The sequence below is a fragment of the Sinohyriopsis cumingii genome, unplaced genomic scaffold (genome assembly GCF_028554795.1).
Source record: "Sinohyriopsis cumingii isolate HCF-2022 unplaced genomic scaffold, ASM2855479v2 utg000913l, whole genome shotgun sequence".
Taxonomy (NCBI): Eukaryota; Metazoa; Mollusca; class Bivalvia; order Unionida; family Unionidae; genus Sinohyriopsis; species Sinohyriopsis cumingii.
Window position 1 is genome coordinate 3,564,615 of NW_028315943.1, and position 22,385 is coordinate 3,586,999.

The window sequence follows — 22,385 nt, forward strand, 5'->3', positions numbered from 1 at the left end:
ACCCCCACCATAAAACAAAAAGAAGTAACAAAGATATATGTATTTTTGTATTATCACTTATTAACCACCATTACGAGAGCTTGACATATTTCCAGCTGCATGTGATCATTGAGCAAAGGTCACATGATTCACCTAAAACCTGCCCAAATCCACCACAAACATGATGTAAATCAAATGAAACCACAAGATAATTTACAGCTTCTCTTACAATGTTTGGATTTGTTCACCAACAAGGTTCATTATGCTTCCTGTTTCCATGTGGTTGGTTAACTTTTAGGACATTTCTCCACAATATTCTTACACAGTACATTTTTGGATAAAATGCATTTGACTGGGTGCTTTAATTATAGATGTTACACATTTATTTAACTTTTCATCTCCTTTAATCTTTGCATAATATCTGTGGAATGAAAGAAACTTATTCAGGTTGTATTTCAATCCCAATATATGTAATATTCTTATTTTGTACTTTGTTTCATATATATTACATTGTTTTTTTTTTAAATAAAGCAAATGCAGTCTATTTTCCAATTCAAGCACACAAATGGTACAAGTTGCTATCACTATTTTGTATATACAAATCAAATTAATTACAAAATAATATTGCCATTTTGATTCATTTTAGAACACCTCTGACCTTTTATCTGCTTACTTTTTTTATTTTTACTGCCTTTTGGTTTCAGGAAAATCAAGGTTTTTAAAGGTAACCAGACAATATTTTACATTTTCAAAGTGTTTTCAAGGCTTTTCAAGGTCCCCTATGAACCCTGTATATACAATGGTCAAGTCTTCCACATATTCCCGGATCAAAAATCATGGCATGCATTATACATTAGTATATGCTCACCAAACTATGGTACTCAGAAACATATTTTTTGTGGATCAAGTATTAATCATTTCAAGACTTGAAGACCTTTCTGCTCATTATTAAAATATTTAAGGAAAAACTAACATGTACATCACATTGGATATTTCCGTTAACATCAAAGATGTCAGTATTACGTCCCAAATTGGTCATCATTTGTACATGCACAAGGATGAGTACAAATTATGAAATGAGTATTGTTTCCTGCATGACATAACTTTCAATCATTTCAGACTTTGCTGTAATAATAGAAATCAAGTATCTGCTGTTGCGAAATTAACATTCAACATCAAAGGAAGATTTTGTTTTCCTACATATAACTTAAGCACCTATGGGACTATAGAGACTATGAGTAATTATACTAGAGTCCCATAAGTCTTGTGTTTTTGAACCAACATTTTCAATGCATGGAAAATATTAAAAATATTAACCAGACTAATTGTTTTCTTTTTTTCTTTCACTAGCATCAATTTTTAATGCTTTATGACAAGTGATGTCATTAAGCCAAGACTGACTTTAAAAGACACACCTCCTAGTCATGATGTAAGACTATACACAAATTTCATCCATTCATCTCAAATGACTTGGTGTTATAGAGAAGAGAATGTTTCATAAAAGTCTTGAAATATTAAACCATGGTCCCTCAATGTGGTACATGACACTTTCAAGTGACAATTTAAAAGACCGTGTTTCATCTTTCAACTTGATTGGCTTTAATCTTATTGGGCAGAATGTCAAAGGTGACGGAAAACAAAATACAAAGCCGTAACTTTAGCCTTGAACATAGCACTTCTCATGTTGTATGTGACACGTGTCAAGGCTGATGCATAAGCAAACAAGTATCATCCCATAATTTCGAATAAATTTAAGGTAAACAGCAAAAGGAAATGTGTGACAGATGGGTGGACAGAAAAAAAACTATGGACACTATGTCACATATTTTTTCTTTGAAAACGCTGGGGAAAATTAGAAACGTGTACATCAGTTCAGACATTTTTTTAAACATCAATGATGTCAGCATTACATTCGTCATCATTTGTACACACAAAAAGAAGAGTGCAAATTGTGAATACATGTGCATTCTTTCCTGCATAATGTAACCATCAGTCATCACTGCAGATCTTACTGTCATCAATGAAATCAAGTGCCCTTGTACAGCTACAAAATTACAAGATAAAACACTCTTGCCAACTGAGCTTTCAGCACAAGATACTTTTTCTCTGCATACCAGTTAATCTTCTGTGGGACTGGGGGGAAAAATGAGATTCAAGTCAGCTGACCATCCCCATTTTTCATTGCCAACCCTAACACTTTTTCCCAGGGTAAGAAGAAGAAGAAAAAATCCCGAAATTGATTTCTTCATCTAACTGAGCTGGTTTAGCAAGTATTTTAAGTGCTTAGTACATGATATATACTAGTAATTGTAATATATACATATATATATACACATATCCCACAGGACATGCATAATGCCAACATTGTCACTTTGTACAAAAACAAAGGAGACCGTAGTGACTGCAACAACTATCGGGGCATCTCCCTCCTCAGCATCGTCGGAAAGGCTTTCGCCCGTGTTGCCTTGGCACGCTTGCGGATCCTAACCTCCCGCGTCTACCCAGAGTCCCAGTGTGGATTTCAAGCCGGCAGGTCAACTGTAGACATGATCTTCTCACTACGTCAGCTGCAGGAGAAGTGTCGCGAGCAGCAGATGCCCCTCTACATTGCCTTCATAGACCTGACGAAGGCGTTTGACATGGTTAGTCGGAGTGGACTCTTCAGACTCCTGCAGAAGATCAGCTGCCCCCCACGTCTGCTTGCTGTCATTATGTCGTTCCATGAGAACATGCACAGCACAGTGTGCTTCAATGGCGCAACATCTAAAGCATTCCCAGTCATTAGCGGAGTCAAACAAGGCTGTGTCCTTGCACCGACGCTCTTTGCCATCTTCTTCTCCATGCTTCTCCAGTACGCATTCAAGGACTGCAGCGAGGGAGTGTACATCCATACCAGGGCTGATGGCAAGCTGTTCAACATCGCCCATCTCCGTGCTGACTAAAGTCACAGAGGTACTCATCCGTGAATTGCTCTTTGCCGACGATGCAGCCTTGACATCACACACGGAAGACGGACTTCATTAGCTGGTATGCCGCCTCTCCCATGCATGTAAGGAATCTGGACTGACCATCAGTTTGAAGAATACGAATGTCATGGCACAGGAAACAGACTCCCCTCCTTCTGTCTCCATCGATGGGTACAATTTGGCTGTTGTCGAGAACTTCACATACCTCGGGTCTAACATCTCCAGCTCACTCTCCATTGATTCTGAGGTGGGCGGCAGGATTGCCAAATCAGCAGCAGTGATGGCCAGACTTAACCAGAGGGTCTGGAACAACCCCAACCTCACAGAGAAGACCAAACTGCGTTGTCTACCAAGCCTGCGTGCTCAGCTCACTTCTCTACAGCAGCGAAACATGGACCACCTATGCAAGACACGAGAGGAAACTCAACAGCTTCCACCTGAGATGTCTGCGGCGCATTCTGCACATCCAGTGGCAGGACAAAGTACCCAACAGAGGTTCTAGAACACGCCAACATGAACAGCATGTTCTCCATACTCAGCGAGAGGCGCCTTCGCTGTCTCGGCCATGTCAAGAGAATGGACCCAGGTCGCATTCCCAAGGACCTGTTATATGGGGAGTTAGCAGAAGGTGCACGACCAACTGGACGACCACATCTGCGCTACAAAGATGTTTGCAAGAAGGATATGAAGACAGCAAACATCAATGTCAACAACTGGGAGAGCTGTGCAAACAACCGTTCCAGCTGGCGTCTAGCTGTCAGGCAGGGAGTTCAAAACGCAGAGGAAAAGAGAAGAATAAAACAAGCTGAAAAGAGAGCTAAAGAGAAGGATAAGCAAAAGCGTACTTTGGAGCTACACCATCGTCTCCCATAGACGGACGGATGCCAAGATATATATATATATATATATATATATATATATATAATGTTAAAAAGATAATACCCTTATAATGATTTGTGCATCTAACTGAGCTGGTTTATCCCAGTACTTGAAGTGCTTAGTACATTATACCTACTAATCATTATAATATAAATGTTTATTAAATAATTACAATTTTAAAAGAGTACTAACCTACCTAAACTAGTGCAATAGAAAACATTTGTTTGGGGCGTGGTCCTATAAGGACTAATAATGATCAAAGCCCAATAAAAATGGTTGTTTTAGGCAACATTTTCACTGTACAATTAAGTCTATTTAATCACCGATTTCATCTTATTTCTGTTGGTAACTCTTTGTATGGTTTGGAGATAAATGACATTGTCTGTACCTAAATTTGTTGACTAGTGATACAGTCGTCATTGTCGTGATATCAGACAGACCTGACCAAAAATGATGAACAAATGATTCACTACTTTAAATATCTCTCTAAAAATATTTTAGACCCATCACTTGAATACATCTCTGTAACAGCAATGTAAAGTGCAACATTTCAGGACATCATTTTTTATTTGTATTTTTTGTTGTTGAACAAATTAAGGTACCATCACAAGTGTCAATCACAGCACTTGTGTGCACAAGTGTCAATCTTGTGTAGGTCTAAGTAGACAGTGTTAATAAGTAAATGACTCAAAATACTGTTTTTCTGCATAGCATTAAACGAAATTGTACTTGTCCTAAATTTGACCCAGTTTACTTAGGTATTGACAGTATAGTGGGAGATGTCACATCTGACCATGAAGGGTTCTGGTTTTGTTCTGTTGGGTTTATGACACTTTTAACACATTCTTGGCCACATCATTCTGATGATATTGCATGCATGTGCTTTTCCCAAGGACACAAAAAGGCAGCTGACTCGTGTTTGAATTCGCATTCATCCAACTCATTACCCCTGGACTAAAAGTCCAAAAAGAGCTACTAGGGTGTCTAGCAATGACTGTGATAAATAAAATCAAGTCAGACTGGACAGTGAAGAATACATGTACATCAGATTAGATATTTCTGTTAACATCAAAGATGTCAGCATTACGTCCCACAATGGTCATCATTTGTACATGCACAATGATGAGTACAAGTTGTGAATAAATGTACAGTTTCCTGCACAATCTATTCAACATTCATCACTGCAGATCTTTATGTAATTAAAGAAAGTATCTCTAATAAAATAAATCACTGATGCCATGTTAACTTTGAACATCAAGGGAGGATTTTGTTTCCTCTACATAGCTCTTAATCTTCTATGTGGTTATTTGGACTATGATAGCTCTTTACCTTCTATAGGGTTATTTGGACTATGATAGCTCTTTACCTTCTATAGGGTTATTTGGACTATGATAGCTCTTTACCTTCTATAGGGTTATTTGGACTACGATAGCTCTTAATCTTTTATGGGGCTTTTTAGACTATGATAGATCCTTATCTTATATGGGGCTATTTGGACTATGATAACTCTTAATCTTTTATGGGGCTTTTTAGACTATGATAGCTCTTTACCTTCTATAGGGTTATTTGGACTACGATAGCTCTTTACCTTCTATAGGGTTATTTGGACTATGATAGCTCTTTACCTTCTATAGGGTTATTTGGACTATGATAGCTCTTTACCTTCTATAGGGTTATTTGGACTACGATAGCTCTTTACCTTCTATAGGGTTATTTGGACTATGATAGCTCTTTACCTTCTATAGGGTTATTTGGACTATGATAGCTCTTTACCTTCTATAGGGTTATTTGGACTATGAGTGAATGCTACGGCCCTACATTATAAGTGGTTTTCAACAAAAAATTTCATTGCATGCACAACAAACTTGTCTATATAAAATGTTGACCAAACACTGATAAATACCATGATTTCATTTACTTTTCTTTAACTGGTATAAATTGTTAATGTTTTATAACAAATGACATTATTTAGCTAAGACACCGACCTTAAGATAGAATCCCTATTGCAACACGCAATGCACCTAATGATGATGTATGAATATACAGATATTTATCCATAAATAATGTTGTTTTGAAAAGGAAACAAAGAGACATAAGAATAAGTTTCACATTGTTTTCTTTTAACCAATACTATTATACATTTGTATAATTCTGGTCAAAGTGTCCTTAGTAGTACTGCATTATATCCAGAATCACATTACAATTAAAAATGTTATAATGACGGAGAGCTCTAAGACATATTTTAGTGAAAACCCCATGATGATACAGCCATTCAATTAGAGGCAGTAACATAATTTTCAAGCTGACCACTGTGGCAGCCATTCTGGACACCAGATCAGCACCATTTTCATTTAGGACTAAGTAGAAGTCTTTAGTGAAAACCCCATGTTAATCTGACCATTCATTTAAGAGGAATAGCAACAAAAAAAAAGAGTTTCAAAATGGCTACCATGCTCATCATACTGGACACCAAATCGAGACCATTTTCATTCTGAACCAACCAGACATCATAAGTCTTTTAGCGAAAACCCATCTTGACATGACTATTATAAGAACGTCCGATACCAACATTTTCAAGATGGCTGCTATATTGGACAACCGATTGGCACAATTTTCATTAAAAACTGTCTTTTAGTGTACATGTAAAGGAGACAGCATACAACAGAAAACAAACCATTCCATAAGAACATCTGGTCTATGACCAGTAGAGCTAAAAGTACTGAACCATGACCTTAGCCTTCAAGACAGTATTCCCAGTACCCTCTAATGTATAAGCACACCAAGTTTCATCCCTTAATCTCATATGGATCTAAGTTGTAAAGCAGAAGGGAAGAGTGTGACAGATGACAACAACTGTAGACACCATATCCCCTAGTTTTCCTGGACAAGGTAGAAAACAATCAAGGTCATGTGTACACCAGATAAGACACTTCTCTGTTCATCAAAGATGTCAGCATCACAAATGGTCTTCATTTGTACACACATAACGACAAGTACATGTAAAAGTTGTGAATACATCTGCATTCTTTCTTGCACATATTGCATTCATGAATGTAATCAGATCCAACATTACAAGATAAAGCTCTCTTGCTAACCGAGTTTCCAACGCCAGAGGATAATTTTGTTCCTGCATACACCTTAAACAGCTGCCCAAGAAGAATTCTTCAGATCCGCTGGCCAGACACCATCAGCAACACCAACCTGTGGCAGAGAACCTCCCAGCTTTCAGCAGAGGACAAGATCAAGAAGACAAGGTGGGGTTGGATAGCACACACCCTACATAAGCCGCCAACCAACATTACCATACAGGCATTGAAATGGAACCCGCAAGGCAAGCGTAGAAGGAGACGACCAAGAAACACCTGGTGACGCGACTTTGAGGCAGACATCACTAAGATGGGTCACACCTGGAGTCAGCTTGAAGGGATGGCACAGGACAGAAGCCTCTGGCGATCTTTTGTGGGCGGCCTATACCCCGGCTGAGGTGATGGGCAAAACTAAACAACACCTTAAAATTCTGTGAGACTAGAGGGGCTTTGGGTGAATCAAACCCAACATGAATGAATTTTGTGGACCAACATTACCATTGCACGCACATCACATTAATAAGTTTAAAATTCTGACCATTTCCCAATAAATACTGTGATTTCATGTTATTTAACTGGTTATCTCTATACACGGCTAAGAGACAAAAATGACATTATTGCCTGCATCTATGTTGTCCAGGGAAATGGCGATTGTTTCCACTTGCATATCTTAATGCAAACAGCTTAAAGTTATTGAATGTATATACCAGCCAAAGCATTCCGACAATTTAACATTTAGATCTAATTATAATTTGTGTCTAGTCAAGTTACCAGATCTAGAGCAGATCATGTTATTTTCATAAAGTATCTTAATTTCAGATTAAAAAAATCAAAACTTTTAATAAATTTTATTGGTTGGAGATAGTGTTAATCAACAAAGAAGTCTCTGTTCATAATTAAAATGTTAAAGAAAAGGAAACAACTATGAACATGTACATCAGATTAGATATTTCTGTTAACATCAAAGATGTCAGTATTACGTCCCACAATGGTCATCATTTGTACATATACAAAGACTGGTACAGGTTATGATGTGTACATTGACTCCTGCATGATTTAACTATCAATCATCATGTCTTCAGTCACCATGTCAGATCTTGGTGTAATAACAGAAATCAAGTAGCTCTAATAAGATAAATCACTTTTGTAACTTAACTCTTAAAATCAGGATTTTGTTTTCGCCTACATTTAAAATATTTAAGAATGGCCTTGACCTTGAAAATAGGCCCCTCAATGTGGTATGTGACACACCTTCAGGTGACTATTTACAATACCATGTTTCATCCTTTCAGTTCAATTGGCCTTAAAGTTATAGAGCAAAATGGCAAGGGTGATGGCAAGCAATGGAAAGCCTTAACTTAAGCAATGAAGATAGTACTTCTCATGTTGTATGTGACACGCCTTTCAAGGATCATGTACAAAATAGCAAATAACTCTCACCCCACCCAATAATCTTAAATGTCTTTAAAGCTACAAAGCAGAATGGAAAGTTTCACAGATGGATGGATGAATAAAACTGGATACTATGTCCCATACTTTTTCTTTGAAAAGGCTTGGGGCAATTAGAGGTGCATGTACATCAGATCAGACATTTTTATTATACATCAATGATGTCAGAATTACACTGGTCATCATTTGCACACACACAATGGAGTACAAGCTGTGAATACAAATCTGCATTCTTTATTGCACAATCTAACCATCATTGCAGATCTTGCTGTCATGAATGATGTTGTTGTAATGGGGTTTAACGCCATTTTTCAGCACAAGATAGGCTATACATGGCGGCCAGTATTAATGGTGGAGGAAGAGCCCGGGAAAACCCTGGAAAGAACCACCGACCCACGAGAAGCTACCGGCAAGCTTTCTCACATACCCACATTAGCCGGGCCCGAGCCTCAAACCCAAGCATGAATGAAATCAAGTGGTTGTGTACAGCTCCAACATTACAAGATAAAACACTCTTGACAACTGATTACTTAGCACCTGATTTTTATCTCTGCATGACACTTGATCTTCTGTGGGTCTACAAGGACTAAGGGTTATGAAAGCTCAACATGACTGGTTGTTTTTAGGTCAACATTTTCACTGTACACATGCAATACTACTTAAACCTTTGTCTCTGATTTCATCTTTATTCTTTATATTTTTTACTGAAAATGCTTTACATGGTTTTGAGACAAATGACATTATTGTCAGTACCTAAACTAACTGACTAAAGAAAAAGTCAGTTTCCACAAAATGATTTTGGTTTCTTGGGATTCTGAATTTGGGATTTGCAGTAATCATGAAAACCACAAAAAGTTAACAGCCATGTCAAAATTACTGTCCAATCACTGACCAGTTTTGAATTGGAATGTAATATTAGACAACTTCAAGTGCTCTAACAAGAAAAATACACCATGTCTTGTTTGATAGCAAATATTTTTTTGTTTCATGTAAGGGTCTAAAGCTTTAAATCAGATTTTAGAAAAATACACTCAACAGAGAATGATGAACAAATGACCCAATTAACATCACTCATATACATCTCTACACCACGCTTTCATGTCATCTTTCTTTGTTCTGTGACTTGAAAAGTACCATCACAAGTGTCATTCCCAGCCATATAAGTAGTCTGACAAGGCTCAGGTAAAGATCAATCTGGCTAAGAAAGGTTTTGTTGGGTTGACAGCACTGTTAACATGTTACTGGCTACATCATGAGGAAATGGAAGATATGTACCTTTCCCCATCTTTGCTAGCCATGGTTCTGATATATGTTATCCCTATCTACACATTGGCAGAGAGAACAGATATTTAAGTGGTTCAGGCCTGTGAATTTCATTGGATGAAGCAGCAACCCACCACATCCAATCAAAATCAAGTTGTTCAAATTTGAACACTGTTCCTATGTGACCAAGACGAGGCAAGCACACATCTGGAATGGACTCATAAATAAGCAATTTTCCACTGTCTGTCCATGATCGGACACATACATCCTTTCACATACACCTGTAATGGCTTCTCTCTGGTAATATGTCACAATTTTGATGTTAAACATACAAAATATCCTTCTGAGTCAATTGCCTCCAACATTTTTGGCCGAGTTACAATTCATGAACTCCAATAGATGTCACTAGCACAAAATACTGAAATATCTTTTCAATCTACCTAGGTGTGGATAGGGTTAACAAATCAGAACCTTAGCACACAAAGATGACCTTTAACAAGGACACATGAAGGCAACCAATACTGGCTGGTTAGGAGGGATATCTAAACAAAAGCCCATGCATTACGAGTCCAATGCTCTACCAAATGAGCTACTGGGACTCTTGGCCATGAAAGGAATAAAGCAAATTAAGACAGATTGGACAGTGAACTATAATATTCGGTAGGATTCTTTTTCTAATCAATTAAAGATTAAATTGTGACCATAATTAGGAGTAATATTCACTGATTTTAACACACCTGAAAACTGGTTAATATATAGCCAAAGTATTCTGACAATTTAACCTTTACTTTCAATTATAATCGGTGCTAAGCCAACTTTACGACATAAAACAGATAACATCATTTTCACAATTATCTTAATCTTGGATAAGTAACTTTATTATAGATTCCAGTTTGATTAATCACCCGAAGTATCTGTTTACAATTAAAATACTTTGAAAAAGGAGACAATGAAAAACACATGTACATCAGATAGATATTTCTGTTAACATCAAAGATGTCAGTATTACGTTCCAAATTGGTCATCATTTGTACATCATTTCAGATCTTGCTGTAATATAGAAACCTAGTATCTCTAATAAGGTAAATCACTGCTGTCAACTTAACTTTTAACTTTTGAGGGAGATTCCCCCACCCACCCTTACACACCACTTAATCTTCTATGAGGCAATAGAACTATGGGTAAATACTGGAGCCCCATAAGACCTGTGATTTTCAGCCAACAATTTCATTGCATTCACTCTGATCTATTTGGGAATGAATTTACAATATTCTAAACTTACTGAATGACTTTAAAAAAAATTTTTCTGCAAAGCATTAAACAAGCTTAAGTAAACGTCCTAAAAGTTTAAACAATTTACTTGGATATTAATAGTACAGTGGACAATGCTTAATGTGACCATGAAGGGTTTTTGCATTTCTTTTATGGAGTTTACAGTACTTTTAATACATTACTGGCTATATCAGCATCAAAGTGCTTTTCCCCAAGAACGCACAAAGGCAGCCAAGCAAGGCTGGGCTGGGCAGTCATCCAACCCATGACCCCAGGATTACAGGTCAAACATTCTACAAACAGAGGTACCAGAGTTTCTGGCTAGGACTAATAAAAAAAATGAAGTCAGATTGGACAGTTAGCTATAATGCTGTCAGATTCATCATTAATAGTCTAGTAAAGATTAAATTATGTCACCATAACAAGCAGGGATTTTGAATGACTGAATTTAATGCAAACAAATGAAACTTACTGAATTTTAACAAAGTATTCAGAAAATGTAATCTTTACTTCTCATTATAATATGTTCTGAGTCAATCTAACAGATCACATTAATTTCACCAAACATCTTAATTTCAGATATATAATAAGAAACTTTTATATTTTTGGTTGGATCAAGTATTAATTATCCAAAGTAGTTTTCACAATATAATTTAAAAACGGGAGAATTTTTTTTTAACAACACATGTACATCAGATTAGATATTTCTGTTAACATCAAAGATGTCAGTATTACGTCCCACAATGGTCATCATTTGTATATATACAAATATTGGTACAGGTTATGATGTGTACATTGACTCCTGCATGATTTAACCATCAATCATCATGTCTTCAGTCACCATGTCAGATCTTGGTGTAATAACAGAAATCAAGTAGCTCTAATAAAATAAATCACTCTTGTAACTTAACTCTGAACATCAAAAGGATTTTTTTTCTTCTCCTACACTTAAAATATTTAAGAATGGCCTTGACCCTCAATGTGGTATGTGACACACCTTCAGGTGACTATTTACAATACCATGTTTCATCCTTTCAGTTCAATTGGCCTTAAAGTTATAGAGCAAAATGGCAAGGGTGATGGCAAGCAATGGAAAGCCTTAACTTAAGCAATGAAGATAGTACTTCTCATGTTGTATGTGACACGCCTTTCAAGGATCATGTACAAAATAGCAAATAACTCTCACCCCACCCAATAATCTTAAATGTCTTTAAAGCTACAAAGCAGAATGGAAAGTCTCACAGATGGATGGATGAATAAAACTGGATACTATGTCCCATACTTTTTCTTTGAAAAGGCTTGGGGCAATTAGAGGTGCATGTACATCAGATCAGACATTTTTATTATACATCAATGATGTCAGAATTACACTGGTCATCATTTGCACACACACAATGGAGTACAAGCTATGAATACAAATCTGCATTCTTTATTGCACAATCTAACCATCAATCATCATTGCAGATCTTGCTGTCATGAATGAAATCAAGTGGTTGTGTAGAGCTCCAACATTACAAGATATAACACTCTTGACAACTGAGTACTTATAGCACCTGATTTTTATCTCTGCATGACACTTGATCTTCTGTGGGTCTACAAGGACTGAGGGTTATGAAAGCTCAACATGACTGGTTGTTTTTAGGCCAACATTTTCACTGTACATATGCAAAACTACTAAACCTTTGACTCTGATTTCATCTTTTTTACTAAGAATGCTTTACATGGTTTTGAGACAAATGACATTATTGTCTGTACCTTAATTGACTGACTAAATAAAAAGTCACTGTTTCCACAAAATGATCTTGGTTTCTTGGGATTCTGAATTTGGGATTTGCAGTAATCATGAAAACCACAAAAAGTTAACAGCCATGTCAAAATTACTGTCCAATCACTGACCAGTTTTGAATCTGGCTGTAATATTAGACAACTTCAAGTGCTCTAACAAGAAAAATACACCCTGTCTTGTTTGATAGCAAATATTTTTTTCTTTCATGTAAGAGTCTCAAGTTTTAAATCAGATTTTAGAAAAAATACACTCGACAGAGAATGATGAACAAATGACCCAATTAACATCACTCATATACACATCTACACCACACTTTCATGTCATCCTTCTTTGTTCTGTGACTTAAATAGTACCATCACAAGTGTCATTCACAGCCAAATAAGTAGTCTGACATAGGCCAGGTAAAGATCAATCGTTTCTACTAAAGTATGCAAAACATGTACACATCTAGATTCTTGAATTAATTTACTATATACTGAAATAAATCAATGACCAAAAATTTTTTTACTGCTTGGCATTTTACAAGTGAATGCTCTCATTTTGAAGTTTTACACAATTTAGTTCAGAGGTGGGCAAACTTTCCAGTGTAAGTGCCACATACAGAAATTTACACCTTGTCATGAGCCACATAGTTCATTAAGTAAAATAATTAATATCTGAAATAGCAAAAACAAAAGGTTTTTCTAAATAACATCATAATTAATTTTCAGTTGTTAATATGTTGCTAATATTTGAAAACTTAAACTTCAAAAGAAGCACATTTATTTGATAAACAGAGTCAGTGTGAATGATGACTTGTTCCGAGGCCGCATTAAAACCCTTGGCGGGCCGCACAAAAGCCCATGGCGGGCCGTAGTTTGCCCACCCCTGATTTAGTTTGTTTATGTAAGTACCTATGGGAAATGCACAATCTGGCTATGAAAGGTTTTGTTGGGTTGACAGCACTTTTAACATGTTTATTGACTACATCAAGAGGAAATGGAAGCTATGTGCCTTTCCCCATCTTCGCTAGCCATGGTTCTGATATGTGTTAACCGAATCTATACCTTGGCAGAGAAAACAGATATTTCAAAGGTTCAGGCCTGTGCATTTCATTGGATGCGGCAGCAACCCACCACATCCGATCAAAATCAAATTGTTCAAATTTGAACACTGTTCCTATGTGACCAAGACAAGGCAAGCACACAGCTGGAATGGACTCATAAATAAGCAATTTTATACTGTCTGTCCATGTTTGGACAAATACATCCTTTCAAATAAATCCTGTAATTGCTTCTCTCTGATAATGTGTCACAATTTTGATGTTAAAGTACCAAAATATCCTTTTGAGTCAATTGCCTCCAACAGTTTTGGCCAACATACAATAAACCGCTGTAACACACTATTGGTTCGCAGGTATTACAAACTAAGGGAGACAACTCATGATCTACAATAGATGTCAGTAGCACAAAACACTGAAATATCTGTTCAATCTACCTAGGTGTGGATAGGGTTAACAAATCAGAACCTTAGCACACGAAGATGGCCTTTCACAAGGACACATGAAGGTAACCAATATTGGCTGGTTAGGAGGGATATCCTAACAAAAGCTCATGCAATATGAGTCCAACGCTCAACCAAATGAGCTACTGGGACTCTTGGCCATGAAAGGAATAACAAATAATAAGACAGATTGGACAGTGAACTATAATGCTCTGTAGGATTCTTTAGTAGTCAATTAAAGATTAAATTCTGTGACCATAATTGGGAGTGATTTTCACTGATTTTAACACACCTGAAAATTGGTTAATATATAGCCAAAGTATTCTGACAATTTAACCTTTACTTTCAATTATAATCGGTGCTAAGCCAACTTTACGACACAAAACAGATAACATCATTTTCACAATTATCTTAATCTTGGATAAGTAATCAGAAACTTTATTACAGATTTTAGTTTGATTAATCACCCAAAGTATCTGTTTACAATTAAAATACTTTGAAAAAGGAGACAATGAAGAATACATGTACATCAGATCAGATATTTCTGTTAACATCAAAGATGTCAGTATTACGTCCCAAATTGGTCATCATGTACATCAATTCAGATCTTGCTGTAATATAGAAACCTAGTATCTCTAATAAGATAAATGACTGTTGTGAACTTAACTTCTAACATCTGAGGGAGATTCCCACTAACCCTCCCTTACACACCCCATCACTTTTCATACATTACTGGCTATATCATGCTGATAAAATGGTAGCAAAGTGCTTTTCCCCAAGAATGCACAAAGGCAGCCAACCAAGGATTTGCTGGGCAGTCATCCAACCCATGACCCCAGGATTACAGGTCAAACATTCTACAAACAGAGGTACCAGAGTTTCTGGCTAGGACTAATAAAAAAAAATGAAGTCAGATTGGACAGTTAGCTATAATGCTGTCAGATTCATCATTAATAGTCTAGTAAAGATTAAATTATGTCACCATAACAAGCAGGGATTTTGAATGACTGAATTTAATGCAAACAAATGAAACTTATTGAATTTTAACAAAGTATTCAGAAAATGTAATCTTTGCTTCTCATTATAATATGTTCTGAGTCAATCTAACAGATCACATTAATTTCACCAAACATCTTAATTTCAGATATATAATAAGAAACTTTCATAATATGTTTGGTTGGATCAAGTATTAATTATCCAAAATAGTCTTTCACAATATAATTTAAAAACAGAAAAGAAAAAAAAATTAACACCACATGTACATCAGATTAGATATTTCTGTTAACATCAAAGATGTCAGTATTACGTCCCACAATGGTCATCATTTGTACATGCACAAAGAGTACAAGTTATCAATAAATGTACACAGTTTCCTGTTCAATCTATTCAACAGTCAACACTAGATCTACTGAAATTTAAGAAATCAAGTAGCTATAAATCAGTTAACTTAAACATCTGAGGATTTTTTTTCTCCTACATACCACTTAACGTTCTTTGTGACTCGGGACAATAAGTGCTGGAGCCATAAATGACTAGAGGTTTTGGGCCAACATTTTCATTTCATGCACATCAAACTTGTCTATTTAAAATGTTGACCAGACATTATTAAGTACAATGACTTCTTTTCCATTTTTCTTTCATCGTTATACATCTTCAATGTTTCATGAGGTTTTATGAAAATGGCAATACAGCTGCTATATCATGCAACAAAGAAATAAAAACAAAGTTAACCAATCAGTGAAGAAACAATGGATTAATGCTTACCTGTTACCAGAGCTAATCTTTCAACACCTTCAAAATCTGCATGTTCAATAGCCATCACACCTGCATCAGCAAACAACTGTTCTGGATAGTTGTAAATAAGTTGTCTGGAATAGTTTTAAAACAAAATGTATGAAATGTCTCAAATCCAGCTTGGGTGAATGACATTTTAAAATATATGCAAGTTAAGGTGCCATCACAAGTGTTTATCACAGCAGAATCTGCCGTGTCTAACAGAGATCTGAGTAAAGGCTGATCATTTTACTAAAGAGTGCAAAATCTACATTCAGGTATTATCAATTTACTATATTATGAACTAACTTAATTACTCAAAGGAATTGTTTTTCTGCATGGCATTATGTTACTCAAGTTCTCATCATAAACTTTTGACTATTTTGACTCAAACCAATGTAGCGGGTCATGCTTAATACAGCCATCTGGCAGAAAAATCAAATTAAACTGGGCAGGGAGCTATAATATTCTGCACCCAATTCATCATTAGCAGTCTAGTAAAGGTTACATTTTTTGTGACGAGAAGCAGCATCTCTGACTAATGATTTCATAGTCAGTGGTACATCCAGATGTTAAAAGTTACATCATGCCAAGGCAAAGTTTGTTAAGAACCCTGCCCAGACATTCAGAAAAACCGGTACAGGCAGGCTTTAATCTACATCCCTCACGTCAAAAGTTGGGAATGACAGCCACTAACTGACAGCAGTTCCAGCATTAATACTGAATACTCAAGGACTGGTTTAGTCTGCCTTCAGTTCAGCTTGTATTAATATTTTTAACTTCTTTGGCAGGAAAAGTTTAGCTGTCATGTACCAATACCAATTCCTGAATCCAAGTAATTTTAAAATAAAACTCACCTGTTAATGAACACATTACATCCATGAGAAAGGATCCTGTTAACTTTGTCTTTCATTTTTTCTTTCTCAGCCAACTCTAATTCTGCTATTTTTGAGACTGCATCAACCCTAACTTTGGACCCAAAAACCTGCAAGACAAACATCAGAAAGGAGGCTGAAAAGTTCTCATTTTTCAATTGAATAGGATAGCCTAAAAATATTTGCAATCAACTATATTGTTTGTCAGTTGTAAAAATGTAAAATTCACATATGTTCATGGTGCACATTTTTGTGGATTTTGTGGTCACCACAAAACAAAAATTTAAAGGTATACTGAACAAGTCTTCTCTGTGGAGAAAAGAATATGAATAGCTCACCCCCCTTCAGAAACTCTTCGAAGAATTTAATTATCTTCGGCAGAACTTAAAATGTTACCACCTCCTGCCTCCCCATGAGATCCCTTATCTATCAAGCCTAACTATGTAACTATTAAATGAAGTATGGGCCCAGAGTGGCCGAGTGGTCTAAAGTGCTCTCCATTAAGGATCACTGCCATCTCACCTGTCTGCATGGGTGCAAGTCTAGGTTTCGGCCAATGTGGGTATGTAAGAAAGCTTGCCAGTAGCTTCTCATGTGTCGGTGGTTCTTCCCGGGTTCTTCCTCCACCATTAATACTGGCTGCCATGCATAGCATATCGTGTGCTAAAGAATGGCGTTAAACCCCACAACAAAGTAAGTACAATGAACATAATCCATGCTGTAAACAGACATGTATATATGCCAACAGATACCAAAGTTATAGTTATGTTGTGCTTATGCTGATAAGAATGAATACACAGTATCTGCCTTTAGTATTCAGGAAGCACAGACCAACATAAATTTTCATGAAGTTTTGATGTGCAAACACTTTTATATATCGAAAAACTTTTTCAAAAATCTAAACAGTAAATACAGTGTAATACAAAAATCAGATAGAAACTGATATCAACAAACATGATTTAATATTTTAAAAGGATAATTTCATCCAAGATTTTAAAACTGATTCATGAATACATTAAACTGTAACATCTTGGGATAAAATACAAGTGTGCATAGGCTGATGAAAATTTTGATGAATTTAAAAAAAATAATTATAACATTTCTGTTTGTTTCGAATTTTAATGTAGCTTTAACAATTTTAATCATATCACTACTATGTCTGCAGTGTGGCAGATTATAGTGATGTTCTGCACTGGAGCATCATGCCACAGAAATGTAGCATCATGTTCCACCCAGTCACATTATCCTGACACCAATCCTAACACTTACCTCTTAATACTGAATGCCATCGAGGCAGATGCTAGTACCATTTTTATAAGACTTGGCTGGTGTAATTATAACAACAGTAAAATATGAAATTTAATGCTAACATGCATGCTATATTTAATATAATTACTGATCTTAACCATCTGACTTGGCTGCAAATCATTTGTACAAAACAGCGTTGAGAAGGCAAAAAATCACAAGACACTCACCTTAATTTTATCAGTATCCATAGGTGTATTAGCAATTAATATCTTTGCATTTTCTATCCTTTTAGGCTGATTTACACCAATCTTCTTACTCAGCAAAAACCCTGAGGAAAAAACAGGACAGTAAAATGAGATCAAGACATGTTTATTTTATTCTCAACGACATCTAAAATCCTGGCAAATACAAAATAACAGTATCTGACAAATGTAATGTCCCAATAACTAAATCTGAATTTATTAAGCACAAAATGAAATAAATTTTAACCTTTCATAACCAATCAATGCAGCAGAGAGATGCCAACATACATGAATGCTCACACATACCCCAGCATCCAAGTTTTAGTCTAAGTCATCAGTAACATACTGATATTGCATCTTCCAGGAGTCTATCAGTGTACATACCTGCACATAGCAATTAACAATTATGATCTCATGATAAAAATCAAATTCCAAGAATTTTTTCCCTTCCATCGAATGAAGTGTGTGTCAGCAAGACTATGCAACAACAAAACTGGACTGTGAAACTTCTGAAAGAGCTTTCAAGGCATGGAAAGTAACCATGTTTCAGGTCATATCTCAGAAGGCATTAAAGCTAAAGTGCAGAAAATGGGAAGAAACTGATCTGTGACCTTATCTTCAAGATAAAACATTGTGACATATGTCATGCCATCTAAACGTGTAACGGTTTAGTCCAAAGCCTCAAACAACTTTAAGATAAAAAACAAATGCAAAAGCAACTATGAAACATATACCTGTGACCATGACCTTGCAAATAGGACCAAATGTGGGAATGCAACATTTTTCTTCCAAACAATATGCATGTACACCAAATTTCATTCTTCTTCCACAACTCTGAAGTTGCAGAGCAGAAACAGTTTTAATTAAAGTTGTAGTGTGGAATTAAAAGTGTAATGGAAAATTTAAAATACTGAGCTATGATCATGACCTGCAAATGTACCTAATGATGATATACAAGTATAACCAGTTGTATCCCTTTATTTAAAATAATATGAAAGTTGCAGAGCAGGATGGAAGGTATGATGGAGAAATACTGACCCTGAATACAGGATCTCCAATGTAGGGAACAACATTTTATTTCTTAATCTCTAATTGCTTTAAAGTAAGAAAACAGAAACAAAGATGTGATGGAGACAGAAACAGGGATACCATGACCCAAACCTTTCCCAAAAATGGAAAAAGTGTAAGATGATAAATGGTGCATCCATTCCTAAATTTCAAACATTCAAAATATCTTAGACATTCTGACCAAACTATAACAATAAAGATTAACTCTCATGAATTAATGACCACTTTCTTTCATTTTATCTTTCCAAAATTTTTCACCTACTGATAGCTTAATCAACTTGATTCTTGCCACCATATGTACTCGTTTGTAAGTCGAGTCAAACTGCAAGCCACAAAGGTCCTGATCTGCCGTAGCATAATGCGCCTGCATATCAAGGTGTATGTTGTTTGTTCTACTGATTATTCCTAACAAACTGCATAAACCCAGATCTGCTGGCATAATGTGCAATGGCACATCTGCGTCTGTGCAGTTTGCAATTGGACTCTTCTTATAAATGAGAATATTGTATTTTACACTAAAAAATATTTTCTACAGATTAGTCTATGCAAATGGTGATGTTATGTATATTTGATTTAATTTAATTGGCTGTTAGTTTTAATATCATTTTATTTTTTAATTTCATTATATGTCACGATGTCATTTTGTTTACTAGAAATCTGACATTTTCCAGAAATTAGACTGACCTTAAAGTTAAACGTAAACATCGAACTTTGTATCTTATGCTGACCTAGTTCCTGACTTTAATTCAGAAATCACTGAGACAAGTAAACGACTTTTAATTTTTACTTTATTCTTAAGAGTAAAACGGTTGATTTTTGTAATTATATGCTTTTAGACATAAATACTTCTCGAAAATTCCGGAGAGGTGACCCTCATTCAGGAATCTCTTTTGCATTTCAAGTTACTGTATAATCTTTGTTTATAGAGATATTCCCCAGTCGGGGCTTTTTCTTTACACTAGAAAGTGTGTTTGTGACCAGTTTGGGAATTACATTTTAATTTTGTATGCGAATTATTTGGATTCTAAAACATTCTTTTTTCTGGAAATATTTGAGTGCTCATACAGAATTATTGGACAAAGACATTTTGTTTAAATTTTATTCTGAAATTCAAACACCAGAATATTATTGACTGTGGAATAAACAAGAACTGTAGATGATGCAATACCATACTGACTACAGTATATGTATCGCCTTCCATTTTGGATTCTTCATCAGGACTAGAACTTGAATTCATTAGAACATTTCATTATTAGGACTTCTAAAATTTAATTCATGGATAATTTTTGTATTTGATTCTTAAGGCCGTAAGTTCTTATTTTTTCATTTTAACATAGTTTTTCCAGGGAAATAAATTTTTTGTAAAATTTTTCAAAGCTTGTTGTTGTTTTCACTCTTTCTTTTGTTACTGTTTATTTGAGCCTAAACACGTAACATAAGAGTGCCAAAGTATCTTTCCCCATACCTGTGACCACATAGAAAACTCTTGTTCAAGACTTTGTGCAATAAAATTCTGATATCCCAAAATGTTGTCAATATAATTCATATCACGAATTACCACTAGTTTCAATTTCATAAAACCTCAATTTGTTGCTATCTCTGGCAGCATAAAGCAAAATGAAAGAAAAATAACAAGGATTTTTTTCACATTTAACCATTCATGTTTATGTACTGTCCATTTAAAGAGGCTCCAAATAATATCTTGAACTGATCAACAGCTAAAAATTACATGTAGAAATGACTTACCCTCATCTAGATAAGAATCTCGGAGACCACCACCTAATATCTTGATGACCTGAATAGCATCTAAGTTTCCACTGCCCTTAAAAATCAAAATTCCAATTTCAGAATCTACGGAGTGCAATCTTGAATAATTGTACTGTGATTCAGATAACACCAACATTTAGTCTCAATAATCCAGCACACAGTGCTGCCGTTATGAACAAAAAAATGACAGAAACAGTTCATTCTGAATTACATTTAACATTGTTCCAATGATACTGTCATATTAAAATATGAGTCAGTGGGATACATGGATATTTTGCATATAAATATATCAACATTAATATCAATTTAACTTTAACTTAGTATTTTAAAAAATCTTCGATAATCCATGCCTGATCATCATACATAATGAGCACATCCACTACCTCATAAATACAGCCCTCTTAAGCTTAATCAGGTGCTTGCTAGTCTTTTGACTTATATTATCATAAGTGCTATAAAGTGATCTGCTTGCCAAGGGCGAAGTCAAATAGAGTACTCTCCCCTTGAATAAAGGTCTTAATTGGGGCCAAATCCCAGCAATCACCAGATACTGCTAGAGCAGATGCAAATCTGCATACCAACACTGTAACTGCCAGAAGGGCTTGGAAGGATTATGAATAATCAAGTAACCTTTATGAAAGAGATGCGTTACTCCAAAAATTGTTTTCTTCTTCAAGCATGTTATGCAATTACAGGATAACATGTCACAAGAATAGGTAAAAGGAAGAGGGAGCTGCATCCCCAAAACCTGGAGTTGGCCCTGTCTGCAGACTTCCAACATACATGAAGCAGCTTGGAATTGTGCGAGATATAATCTAGGGTGAGAACATGGTTTATGCATATGAACGCAGTCCAGAGAACATGTCTTTCAATCCCACAAATACATTGGAAATAGAGTGACCGAGGTCAATATGAAGCTGTTGAATGACCTGGAAAGTAAAACTTTTGCCCTGCTGACATAAGATTGGGTCAAAACAAGTCCTCTGGGATCAAAGGCCTAAAAGGTAAAACTTAATGATTATCATCTATGACCTCCATTACACAGCTTGGATGATGTCAGTTATGGAGCAGTTGCAATCAAATGCTGTGCTAATTGGTGATCTCCGTAACCTCACAAGTGCATTCCCATGAGCTGGAGTCTGGTTTTGGCAATAAAAACAAGTGCTACCTGTCGCGAAAGCAATCCATCCACATACAAAATCAGACAGTTTCAGCTGACCTGAGTAAAGGTGTCCAGAAGTTTTCAAGGC

General features: G+C 35.8%; 1 protein-coding gene and 2 non-coding genes across 3 annotated transcripts in view; all 3 read right to left on the bottom strand.

Moving 5' to 3' along the window:
- LOC149773057 (T-complex protein 1 subunit beta-like) overlaps window positions 1-22,385 on the bottom strand; it is a 64,327-nt gene that overhangs the window by 15,974 nt on the left and 25,968 nt on the right. Inside the window, exons 8-11 of the mRNA XM_089946926.1 lie at window positions 21,115-21,190; window positions 18,286-18,386; window positions 16,793-16,920; window positions 15,927-16,030 (exon numbers count right to left, since the gene is read on the bottom strand). Coding sequence (XP_089803052.1) covers window positions 15,927-16,030; window positions 16,793-16,920; window positions 18,286-18,386; window positions 21,115-21,190 — 409 coding nt within the window. The remainder of the gene's footprint in view (window positions 1-15,926; window positions 16,031-16,792; window positions 16,921-18,285; window positions 18,387-21,114; window positions 21,191-22,385) is intronic.
- On the bottom strand, window positions 7,843-7,916 carry LOC149773059 (small nucleolar RNA SNORD82). Its single transcript, XR_016417504.1, has one exon. It is a non-coding gene; the product is annotated as a small nucleolar RNA SNORD82 (small nucleolar RNA).
- LOC149773060 (small nucleolar RNA SNORD82) lies at window positions 15,421-15,494 on the bottom strand. The gene has a single exon (XR_016417505.1). It is a non-coding gene; the product is annotated as a small nucleolar RNA SNORD82 (small nucleolar RNA).